At 40.7% G+C, this 12,234-nt stretch overlaps 3 protein-coding genes across 6 annotated transcripts in view; 1 reads left to right on the plus strand and 2 right to left on the minus strand.

Annotated features, from left to right (window-relative positions):
* Nucleotides 1–97: 97 nt before the first annotated feature.
* LOC108082971 (involucrin) lies at nt 98–6,049 on the minus strand. Its single transcript, XM_017178594.3, has 4 exons — nt 5,822–6,049; nt 2,737–2,970; nt 2,448–2,672; nt 98–2,384 (listed from the first exon to the last, which is right to left on the minus strand). The coding sequence occupies exons 2-4, from the start codon at nt 2,817–2,819 to the stop codon at nt 266–268; spliced, it is 2,427 nt and encodes an 808-aa protein (XP_017034083.3). The 5' UTR covers nt 2,820–2,970; nt 5,822–6,049; the 3' UTR covers nt 98–265.
* On the plus strand, nt 4,814–5,967 carry LOC108083168 (uncharacterized protein C16orf52 homolog A). The gene is made up of 2 exons (XM_017178855.2): nt 4,814–4,988; nt 5,056–5,967. The coding sequence occupies exons 1-2, from the start codon at nt 4,883–4,885 to the stop codon at nt 5,454–5,456; spliced, it is 507 nt and encodes a 168-aa protein (XP_017034344.1). The 5' UTR covers nt 4,814–4,882; the 3' UTR covers nt 5,457–5,967.
* Nucleotides 6,050–6,855: 806 nt separating the features above from the next.
* The window catches only part of Ac76E (adenylate cyclase type 2 Ac76E), a 40,209-nt gene continuing 34,830 nt past the window's right edge, over nt 6,856–12,234 (minus strand). The window contains exons 11-21 of one of the 4 annotated variants that reach the window (XM_017178772.3): nt 12,053–12,151; nt 11,019–11,137; nt 10,340–10,566; nt 10,048–10,255; nt 9,606–9,928; nt 9,387–9,549; nt 9,114–9,326; nt 8,950–9,054; nt 8,797–8,811; nt 8,098–8,340; nt 6,856–7,991 (exon numbers count right to left, since the gene is read on the minus strand). In XM_017178772.3, coding sequence (XP_017034261.1) covers nt 7,860–7,991; nt 8,098–8,340; nt 8,797–8,811; nt 8,950–9,054; nt 9,114–9,326; nt 9,387–9,549; nt 9,606–9,928; nt 10,048–10,255; nt 10,340–10,566; nt 11,019–11,137; nt 12,053–12,151 — 1,847 coding nt within the window. In that variant the 3' untranslated portion in view covers nt 6,856–7,859. Of the gene's footprint in view, nt 7,992–8,097; nt 8,341–8,796; nt 8,812–8,949; nt 9,055–9,113; nt 9,327–9,386; nt 9,550–9,605; nt 9,929–10,047; nt 10,256–10,335; nt 10,567–11,018; nt 11,138–11,771; nt 11,994–12,052; nt 12,152–12,234 lie in introns of those variants that run through there. The other 3 variants (XM_017178773.3, XM_070285029.1, XM_070285030.1) reach the window with 3 other exon arrangements.

Genomic DNA, 12,234 nt, shown 5'->3' on the forward strand with positions numbered 1-12,234 from the left:
TTATATTATATATAATTATATTTTATTTATTTTATTATATATTTGGGGAATTGATAAACAAAGCAGTTTATTTTATTATTTATATATCTATATTTAAACATATACATATCTCTTATAGAAAAAAAATACTATTCAGACCGCAAGGGCCCCATTTTATTTGTCATAAACATTTTTAAGTCATCACTTTAAAGTTAGTTTTAAAAATTCCACAGACTAAAATCACAAATGAGCAGTTTAGACCTTTTAAAGATGCTTTTTCGTATCTCTAGGCACGTCTATTCATATAGTTTGCGGCATAATTGGCCATAACAGATCTAATTTCCAGGTCATGGCTGCTTTGACCTCCCGGACCAATGTGTGGGTTTCCCGGAAACTGCAAGTACTCGGCTGGAGGTGGCGCACTTGGAGGCGGAGGGTCCCTGACTGGGACAGCATATGGCTCCGAGCGGTGGTCAGTGGTGAGGCGGCGATGTCGAATTTTCCTAGACGATAAAGAAGACTCATCTAGGGTCTTGGTGCTGGTAGGACAGAACGGTGGTGGCGGCTGCAAGACTCGGTGTGGCATTTCGAGGGCAGACCTAACCATTCCAGCATGGGTTTCCGCAGGATTGGGTGGCATCTGTTCGTGATAAGGCTGCATGGCATGTTGATGCACATTCATATCCTGGTAAGCAGGTGAATATACATAGGCTGGCGGATGGTACAGCAACGTATGTTGTTGGTTTACCATTTGCTGGTGCTGAGTATATTGGTCCTGGCTTGGCTGGACTTCAGTTTGAATATATTGCCCTGGAGGGGCCTCCATTTCTTGGAAGTGAGGTTGCTGATATTGAGATTGTTGGTGCTGCTGCTGATGCTGCCATGACCAAGCCAGAGCCTTCTCCTTCTGCTGCCGCTGCTGGTCAGCAATTCTCAGCTCCAGAGTCTTGAGATCGGTTCTCAAATGTCGAAGCAGCTGCTCCTTTTCTGACCTTAGCTTCTCCTCCAGCTTTCTGCTTTGTTCAATTTTGAACAGAAACACGCGCTTCTCCTCCGCATGGCGGCGTTCACAGGCAAGCCGCTCCTCTTGGATTTTCTTCAGGGATTTGCCATAATGATGCAGTTGCTCCTCCTCGCGGCACTTGATACGCTGGTACATTATCCTCATTTCTTGAATTTGGTTTTCTATATTGTACTGATGCTGATGGTAGACCATCAGCTGATGCTGCTGATGCTGTTGCTGTTGCGTGTACAGGTATTGCTGCTGAAGATGCAACTGCTGCTCGTGGTAGGCTTGATCAGCGTAGTTCTCTACACTGGCGGGGTTCCACTGATGGTCTATTTCGGGGGGGAATGTCTCAAGAAATTGGGGTTGCCTTAGGTTTTGGTTGATTCGATCATCGGCATTGTTATTGCAACTGCTGGATTGAAGTAGGTTCTCTCTTAAGGTGGCCGGCTGGACGATGTGATGTATTAGTTGCTGGCGGAGAGCCGAGTTTGTTGATTGTCCTTCCGGATCAAGGGACATGGGTGCTGCTCTAGTGGAGTTATCGACGGGTACTTCGGCCGCCACTAATTGTGGCTGAAGCTCGTTCTCACACTGAGGTAAATAAATGATTGTCTCTGGGTTCTGAAACTGAGATTGCAGTGGATCTTCCTGGTTATCCGGCAACTGTGGATTCTGCTCCTGCTCCTGAATACGCACCACGCTTTCTTCTTCGGTTTGATTGCAATCACTGCTGACATTCATGAGTGGAATCTCACTGTAATTTACTGGGACTTCCGGCTCTTTTTCGACTTTGCATGGAAACTGGAGCAGCGAGTTGAAGTCCAATATTTTGCGGTCTGGCTTGTGCCAGCGCAAATATGGATAGTGCTGTAGTCTTGAAGTGTTTGTTATTATAACACTTTGGCGCTGGCTTTGAAGGATCTTTCGGTTTCTTTCCTCCAGCGCCTCTTTTTCTACGACTTCTTTCTTAACCAAATCAAACAATATATTACTGATCTCTTGTTCATCGGGCAGTTGATTTTTAAGTCCTTTTTCCACCTGAAAATTGTGCATATTTTGGGGCAAACCGCTGGAATCTTGAAGTTCTCCGTGTACTTCATCAGTGGGTTCCTCTTCACGTTTGATGGCCACATTCCCCTCGCTCAATTCTGATCCATCCAACGCCTGCTCGGAGTTCGACTGATCAATCGCTTGAGCCTTCTTCATCTGCTCTGCTACGATTCGAGGACGTCCTGAGCCGACAGGAAACTTGAGCATTCGTAGGTGATACTCCCGATTCTTGGCGTATCTGCTAAGGGTTCGTGTTCGCTGATGAAGTTCACTGCGGGCCAGCTCCTTGGGTATGAAAAGCAGTTCATTAGAGTAGATGCTGGCTCTGCGCTTCTTGGTTTCTGCTCTGAAAAAGTATATATTTACAATAATTATAATTAATTCTTTCGAGAAGATTGGGAATACCTACATGGATAGCGAATGCCGCTCTTCCAGAACGAGGGGTCTGTTTATATCCTCCCCTGAAGCTTCATTCTTCTCAGGATTCTTGGGTTCAGCACAATGTTGGTTATCCTTTGTGTCGTTACTTTCCTTTACCTCCTTCAGCAACTGGGGATCCACTTTCTTTTTTTCACTGTCACTTTGAATAAGCTCCTTATTAGTGTCCTTATGTTCTTGTGCTGAATTCAAAGCTCTTTATGCAAAAAATTAACTATGAAAAATACGTTTCAATTATATATTTTACGTTGCAGCCATACCCTTCGATTGCCGGCTGGTGTTCACTCATCCGTCGAGCCTCAGAATCGGTGAGAACCTCGGATTCTGATTCGGACACGACCATGTCGTGCCAAGAACTGCCGGTGGGCAGTCTTTGCTTCCCTTATTATACGTGAAATTTGTATACAAAAGCCTAGTTACTGGCTGGCTGTGGTATCGAGTGGCATGTCGCCTAGTCTTACGGTTTACAGGATATCGGGTGTAATTACGGCTCTCTGTAAATATAAAGTTAATAAGAAAATTAAGTGTTTATTAAAAAAGTTCGCAATAAGTGACTGTGGACCCTAAGGAAATAGTATCTTGTGAGATGGTGTGTCGTATAGCAGAAACCCCTCGGGGTCTGGCATATAAAGATTTTTCGTCAATAATTGCAAATAAAGCTGCCTAAAAAATAGCTTAGTTTATTTATTTTCTTATTTTTCAGTAAGTAATTAAGAAAATATTCCAATTAATTTATGGTCGCACTGTTGCAAAAGCTAATTGTAATTAATCATTTAACTTATTATGTCTTATAATGTGATGATAAAACTTTCTGTATGTTTTTTTTAAGTTTATTTGATTCATATATTCGGGTCGTATACTTTTCTTGTTTTATTCTTTGGTCTTTCAAATTAATGCACAACGTTTTGGGATTTAAGTTACTCATAACCAAAACATCTAAAATGATATATGAACTTGCTTACTCGTCTTCTGGATTAGGCTGACCCTCAGGAGACAAGTCGAATTTCCTGATATCAAAGCCCGGCATAATTTGAATATCTATTTGTAAACACGAATCGAACTAATAACAAACAAATCTCTTTTAGTTGATTGCCCCTTTCCCAGGTTTCCCCACAGCTTCGATTTCAGTTTAGGAGGTCCGGCGGCGTCGCGACGAAATCCAATACCACCGATGAAGAGCCGACCGAGTGTCGAGTTGCACATCCGAAAAGTGAATGAATGCAAATGAAATTTGCTAATAATACGAGAATTACATGGCCCGCGGGGCGATAACAACGGCGGCGGCCCCACAAGCTCCTATCCGGCAATTATGGGGCATTGAAGGGGCTGGCAGAGCGTTGGCCGCCGCTTCTCCCAATAGATATCGCCGGGAATCTAAACTCACCCTCCCACATAAGCTAGGCTAACCTGGGTGAACGCACTAAGGACACGTCAGTGGCGCTCATGTGACGTGGCCACGTACAATTCAATTCCTTCACTTATAACTGGAAGTGTAACTTTATTTTTATGCCACGAGCTGCCTGAATTGCTCCTGCATATCGAAGGATATATTAATGGACAAGGCGGTTGAATGCGATAGTGTCTTGGCTTTTAATTACTGATTTCATAGGCATAGTTATTAAAGGCAGTTGGCTATAGTATCTAGATATAAAGTTTTATTTTTTAGTTGTTCCTTTGACCAGACAATATTAAAAGCCTCTTAAGAATTGACTTTTATCGTTTAAATAAATAGTTTTTTATTTTATATAATTTTTTTTTATATATTTTTTATATTTAAATAATTTAGCTTATTGTTCCTTTATTAATATATCCAATAAAAGTTTCAGTTTTATATTTTATATTTATATTTTGAGATGTTCCTTTGACCAGACAATATTAATAGCCTCTTAAGAGTTGACTTTTATCGTTAAAATAAATAAGTTTTGAATAAGTAACAAAACTATAAATAAATAAAATACTGAAAGACATTATTAAAATATATTTACAGACCCGTAAAATAAAATGGCAAGCTTAATTTATTACTTTTAAGATGAAATATTATTGATAATTTTTCCCATTTCAGGCAAGACATAAATACACAAAAATGTCTTTAATTGTTAATATAGGTAAGTTTTTAAACCTTTTCAGCAAGCTGTACCTTATTAAAAAGGCTCCCATGACTATATTTAATAAATAAATATTAATAAAAACAACCACAGCAATGATTTCAAATTATATGCTCTGCGCGCCGTTGACTCTTGTGAACCGATTCACTGAAAAACTGGTTCGTTTCATCGATAAAATGGTGGTTGATGAACCAATTTATGAATTATCGAAGTTTTTCCATCGTTAGAAAAACCTACAAAACAGCTGCCTGAATATCCAGAATTTGTTTTCATTTTGCACATTATTAAATTCACTTTGATAATGGATAAACTAACGACAATTAGTGCAACGCTATTCATGGCCGCCGATGTTTTTGCTATCGTGAGCCTGGCCCTACCGGATTGGATAATCACAGAGTCCGGAACTGGTAAGAGCACGGAAGTGTCCCAAAGTCTCAACGTTGGCATTTACCTAAATCTTTAACTCTTCTTCAGGTGACATCCGGCTGGGCCTTATGTGGACCTGCATGACTCTGTATAACCGGCCACAGGTGTGCTACACCCCCGATCTGCAGCCCGAGTGGCTAGTCGCCCTGATTTGCATATTCCTAGGCTGTATTTGTGTGACCACCACCGTCATTCTTCTGGCCTCTTCCTCCTGCAATCGAAATGTGATCCCCTACGCCCGCTGGGTGGGATTCACGGCCATGGTGCTGTTCTGCATGGCGGCGGTTGTCTTCCCTCTGGGCTTCCACATCGAGGAGATTGGCGGTCAGGCCTACCAGCTGCCCAATACCTTCAAGATCGGCATTTCGTACATTATGTTTGTGCTGGCTTTGTGGATTACGGTGGTGTCGGAGCTGTTTGCCGGAAAGGTCTGTCTGCCGCACTTCTAGAGGCGCGAGGATGGCTTTCCTGGCTTCCTGATATCGTTTGCAGTTTGCTCTGTGATTTGTTATACCTTCTGTTTCTCCCTGATTTCCCTAGCCCTGGATTCTCTAGAGTCCAAGCCCAACTCGAAGTCCCCCTAGCAATTAAGAACTTTTAGTTGTAAAGCTCCAATAGAAAGGACTCATGTCTGAAGATTTTCACTCACTCGGAACTCGTTCTGACCAAAAGATAGTACAATTTTATTTACAAGCAGGAGCTATACGGCAAGAATCTCTGTCTTGCATACCTACTCAAAGCGTCCCTAGATTTAAGATGCCGTACTTTATGTTTCTATAAGTATTCAGTTGTATTTTAAACAGGATTCACTCACTAAAATATAGGTATTCTTTAGAAAAACCTTTCTAAGCGGACACTTTATCTTGCAATAATTTAGATTGGTATAAGCTCGAATTTTATTTAAGGTTTTGTATTCATTAAAATATATATAGCTTAAGACATACAAGCTAAAACACACGATTTTATCTTGTTTTTAATATTTTAGAAGTATATAATTTTTGAGAAATAATTTAGCAAGAGCACGCGAATATCTTTGAACACTGTCACTGGCAAGGCCGCGACGGCAACTGAAAGGCAGAGACAGAGCTGAGTAGGAAACTCAGCGGAGACTCGGGGACTTGCGCCTGCGTTGTGTTTATGTATACATGGTCAGGGCTATCCGAGATCCGAGAATGCTGACCAAGCTCCTGGGCGAAGAAATTCTAACAAGGGCTGCGATATATGTATGTACATAATGTAAAGCGGAGCGGCTGGAGAACATTGCTGACCTCATCAAACATTAAAGATCGCGCGGGCCGGGTACGTTATCGGTTCTGCATTGCTTACAGAATTCTGTTTGAAAACTGAGAAGCGCACAAGCACTTTACTTCTCTTTTTCACCAGACGACCATATAATAAATGTCCTCAAAATATTTTGAGTACTGAAACATGATACGGTAGAAACTCATGGAGGAGAATTTTTATTTATACATAAATACCACGCATTATTTATTGTGAAACCAGAAACAAAAATATTAAATTTTATAATAAATGTGTGGATAATTAAAGGGAACTTGTATTTAAAAAAATTGTTTAAACAATTGATCGAAGGCTGAGAACCCAATCAACCTATAATGATCACCAAAAATACGACTTACTTTACTTATTAAAGCCTGCAAGAACATAGAAAGGACAAAAAAAAAATAAACGAAAAGGGTTATTCAGTTTATTTGTTTTCATTTTTCCAATTATTTTCCCCGCTTGGAAAACATCTTACTAAAATCTTAAAACCCTCTACAAGGTTATAAAAATCAAGAACAATAAATACAACAAAGTCATTTGAATTAATCATTTGTAATATCTTATGTGTTTCCTTTATTTATCATTTAATATTCAATTAAATCGTTTAATAATATCAAATATTGTTCAAACTACTCTTAAAGCTCCTGCAGCGGGTTCAGGGTTCAGGTCTGTTTGTAAACATTTCATTTAAATATGGTTTTGTATTCAAAAACAGTGTCAAAATATTGATAGTTCCGTTGAAATCCATCGTCGAAGCAGGTCAGTTTTCGTAGAGGAGGTATTGTGTGTAGTTTGTTGGGATATGTTAAGGTACACAGGATGCTGCTGTTGAGCTTTGATTTTTGATTCTTAAAAATTAGTTCGCTTTGGTGGCTTCTTTCTTATAAATTTATATACACACATACATATATCGAAATATGATGCCGTGAATAGTTTAGTAACAGTAAAAAACGTTTGAGTAAAAAAATATATAGAGTTTTAATTGATTCTTCTCAAAGAATTTAACTAGTGTTGCTTGAAAAAATAGTACATTTTTAACGAATTAACTTAGATAGTGCTCGACTGGGAGAGAGGGAAAGGGTAGGTAATTTTAAAATTTTTAAAATAAAATTATATAGACAGCCTCGGATTAAATTTGAAAAAAAAAAAACAACAGGGCGGCTAGTAACAAACGGATATGTTTTTGGCTATATTTAAATGTTGGTTAATTTTTGGACTAGGGTGGGCTAAATTGCATTTCTTTGTCTACCATATATTTAATTCGAATCGTATATAATTATTCGCTGTTTAAGTGATGGCTACGCATAAGATTAGCTAACAAATTGTACGAAATAGTCAATAACATTTATATTCTACTAACTAACTAAAAAACAAACCTTTTGCTAACAAATACTTAACATGTGCGCGTTTTTGTGTGTGATGAGCAACGTATTTTAAATGCTTGCAAATTTATTACAACTAAATGAAAAGCTCAAAATAAATAAGAAGATGCTTCGGAGTGACTTTTGGCCTACGCTTGGTGTACATGATCATAAATATCCATTAAATAGTATCAACAGCAATTGGATGATTTACAATTTCCCATCGAATGGTGTCTTTACAAAGTAGGTGACTAGATTGCCCTTGCCCTTGACATAGGTCAGGCCTCGGCACTCGCATTCGTAGCCGGCGGCCATTAATATTTTCGCCGTATTTTCTGTAGTCTGTAAACAAATAAAAATTTATGTTTATAAAAATTATTTAATTTAAATAATTTTCCATTTTCTAAACTTTGAATTTCTAGGAAATAGGATTTTCTTCATCACTCACCTGTAGCCGTCCCATCACGCCGCAGGAGTCCATGCGTGAGGCCACATTGACTGTGTTACTCCAGATATCATATTGTGGCTTTTGAGCGCCAATCACGCCAGCAATCACTGGACCATGATTGAGCCCGATGCGGAGGCGGAAGCGTTGGAATGACTCCCGATTTATCGAATCCAATATGGACATCAAAGCAATCGCAAACTCGACCAGTATGACCACGTTGTGCTCCTCCGTGCGCTTCTCGTCCTGCGGGCAAAAAGAACACGGTGAATTGCGTTAGTCCCGATACAATTTAGTCCTTATTTCCCCCGTTTTTCTAGAAACCAATTGTGCCAGCTAATCCCACTACCACACCCACTCCCACTCCCACCGTTCGACCCTCATTTGGCGACCCTTTTTTTTATCGCCTCCTTCCTCTGGCCTTTGTGGGGGCCAATGTGATTTGATTTTCCTTTTTGTTTGGTAGTTGTAAAAATTTAATTAAAGTGCTAAGCAGCGATTAAAAGGCATTTGAACAGTAAATAACATTCGGTCGGTTGGGATTTCGCTGGAGATTACAGAGGGAAAAGGTTGGAATTTAAGTTAAATTCCGAAATTGGGAGGCGAGTAGGAGCATTTAATTTCAAGCTGATAATGTTAGCCAATTTATCATCGCTCTTTTAAAATGTGGCTACTTTAAGGCAGACATTTTTTAGGACTTACCGCAAAACTACGTGACTAGATTGGGCAACCGAGTCAGGATTGTCAATGTTGTTATTTACAGGATTAGTTAAATGAAAGCATTGAAGAAACAGGCATTAGACAAGATAGAAACAGACAAAGAGCACAGGAAAATTCCCAAGAAGCTCCACTTACCGTAGCCCCATCTTCCTTGCCAGGTCTCAGGCCCGAGGCACACATGTAAGTGCTGGCTATGGTCTTTATCTTCTCAATTCCACTGAACTTGGGCTTCAACAGCAACTGGAAATGGGATTTGTTTTGTTAATAATTTCAGAAAAAATATTCCAGATTTTTATTACCTTATCGAAATCACAAATAATCTCGTTCAACAGGCGCAGGCACTCCAGGCCCTGCTTGTTCACATCCGTCTCGTCGTAAAATTCCTTGTAGTTGGGAATGGAGGCGAACATCACGGCCACGCACGAGTAGCTCTCATGGTAGAGCTCCGTGGAGCGTTCCAGATGCAGGAAATGGGTGGCCACGTGGGCCGGCAGGATATTCTCCAGCAGAATCTGCAAATCAGGTGAGCGGTTTTAATTAACATCGAATTGCTTTTATTGACTGAGTCTTGCCTTATTGATGCCCCGCATGGTCTCCACCTCCTCCTGCTCGACCTTGAGTTTGGCCTTCCACAGGAAATCTGTGCGAGCCACATACTCGCCCTGGCGATCCAGGGTGTGCAGCACCAGAATGATGACCAGGAGCAGCAGAAAGCCCTTGATCTCGAGTGGTAAACTAAAATAAAGAAACAATTTAGTAATTTTTTAGAGGTTTGAAGCCTTGTCACTCACCCATGTTCGATGTTTGTATTGTATTTGTCATTATATTTCTGAAAGAGATCGCTGTAACCAAGCACTGTGACCTGTCCAATGAGGGCCACCAACATGGCAATCAGCTTCAGGATGAATCCGGATCTCAAGAAAGCCGATATCGCTGCCAGACTGATGGCACAGCAATACAGGAAAACGGGGGCAATGGGTATGGCACGGCCTATTTCCCAAGGCTGAATATCCTCAAACAGGGTGGCGTTGTTGAATTCACTCGAAGAATTGCTGGCCAATTCGGTGGCATTCGATGGCTCAATGTGATCCTGCTCGGGTGTTGTGAAGTAAATCTAAAAGATACAATTAAAGATAAGAATACGATGATAACTAAATTCTTTTATGTTTTAAATAATTTTATGTTACTTTCATTAAAATAATACTTAATTACAAATAAAGCAGCCAAACTTACCACACTAAACACCGCACAGGAGGAAATCAGAATGTTGACTATGACAAACATGGCCAGGCGCAAATAGCGACTGCTGGCCACCACCTGACCAGGCCCATTGCGCTCCGTCGACGAGGCGTGGACATCCGGCACGGACATGTTGCTCAGATACAGGAACAGCGCCAGGGACACGAAGCTGGCCAAGAGGGAGCCAAGCAGGGCCAGGTTTCTGGTTTCCACGGCAGATAGAGGACGGAAAAGAAGGGCCAAGGGTGAGTCGACGGGCTCGTTAATGCAAGTTGATCTCACCTACAATTCGATTACAATCAGCTGGACGATGGCCAGCGAGAGGAACAGGACGAAGGCGCATATCAGGTCGAAGCGGAAGTGCGTATCCGGCTGGGCGCGGTACATGGCCTCCCGAGGCGTGTTGCGGTACCACATGGTGAACGGCTTTAGCTCCGTGGGCGGTCCGAAGAAATTAAAATTGAAACATTTACGCTCGGGCGGCAGTAAATTTGATTCAATCATGGCGATGCTCTGCAGCCAGCAAATGGGGGGGAGAAATGAAAAGGACACATTATAGTAGAGTTTGCCTTAGGACGTAAATACTTATTTATAGTAGACATTGTTTACATAAATTTATATTTTATTAAGTAAAGAAATTTTTGCTTTTGGCTTTAACTTGTCACTACTGGCCAAAAATAAATTCTTTAATATAGTTAAAAATTCTTAAAATAGTATTTGTTTTGAAAAATATTTAAAATTTACGTTTTTATCACCTTTTGTTTTATTTTCCATTAAAGCTAATCTTGTACATTTATCAAGAGTCCACTGTTTATAGCCTATAACCTAAGCAATTTTAAGGAAATTCTCTTTGCATCGCCCTATCAAATTTGCTGATATTTTCCTTAGCCTTTAAAATTTGATTTCCCATACTCCAGCCTCCTAAACCAAACCCATCAACCGATTCCATTCAATTTCCAACTTACCGCCAGCCCGATGTTCTTCACCAGCTTGGACTCGGCTATATTGGCAAAGGGTCTATCTGCGCCCCAGCACTCCACATATTTGGTCATCTTCGACGAGGGACGATTACGGGTGACATGACCTGGAAGGGTAAACAAGTTATTTTATTAAAGTTTATGAGCAACAAAGATGAAATTGAATTTGAAGATATCTGTACAACAAATTTATATCGTAAATACAACACATTTACATGAAATATGTGCTCTTAGAAAATTTATATTTATTTATATATTTATAAATATTTTAAGAGTTTTTAATTAAACTGTAGATTACAGTAATATAAGTAAAAATATCAAGGCAGCAGCCTCATAAGAAACTCATAACAAAAAGGGCTGAAGATTGCTACACAACATTGTGATATTTTTTATACGAGCCGAACAGATATTCCAAATGTTTTTGTCTCTTTACGGCATCCTTGTGGTCCAGTACGATCTCATTAATAATGAAAAATCTGTCGCAAATCGCTTGGCTTATTACACCCCAAAAAAGCTGCAGAGTTTTCACAGTTCAGCTAGTTGGGGACAGACGACAAGCTCATTAAAAGTCACCCATTCGCATTAAAAATGCCATAAAAGTGACTGTGCCACATGCCGCACACACAGCACACTCGATGTCCTTGCAAATTAAAACTCATAAACCAGGACAAAACCTCATGGCTTCACGTGCAATACTCGTCATACCCCCGATACCTCAATTCCACCATAACCATCACTGCCACCATCCAAAAATATGCCACTAAAAGGGCCACCGAAGCCCAGCTGGCTGTCAAAGGAGCTTAATTGCCTCGGTTCTGGTCCACCGTCCTCGATGTTCGTGCTCCGTGCTCGGTCCATGGCCATGGCTAAAGTTATCACAAAGGCCAATCCGCAAACAAATGCAAGACTGCGATAAATTTACGATGCAAAAGTTGCCCGGCCAACGATAAAATTATGCATAACCTGGGCTCATTTGTGAAAGTGATTTTCAACTGTTGCGCTTTGCAAGGGGGGCAACTTACCCGCATGGCTGCGGAAACTTTCGCCGCTGTGGATGGACAGCTTGCGTCCCTCGATGAAGGCTCCGGAGGAGCGGCGTCTGTCGGCGAAGGACATCAGACCTGGTGGGGGGGAAAATATGTAAGTAAAGGAGGTGGAGAGGGTGTAACATAAAAATAAAAAGCAATCATCGCCGGCAACGCTG

Source organism: Drosophila kikkawai, chromosome 3L (genome assembly GCF_030179895.1).
Source record: "Drosophila kikkawai strain 14028-0561.14 chromosome 3L, DkikHiC1v2, whole genome shotgun sequence".
Taxonomy (NCBI): Eukaryota; Metazoa; Arthropoda; class Insecta; order Diptera; family Drosophilidae; genus Drosophila; species Drosophila kikkawai.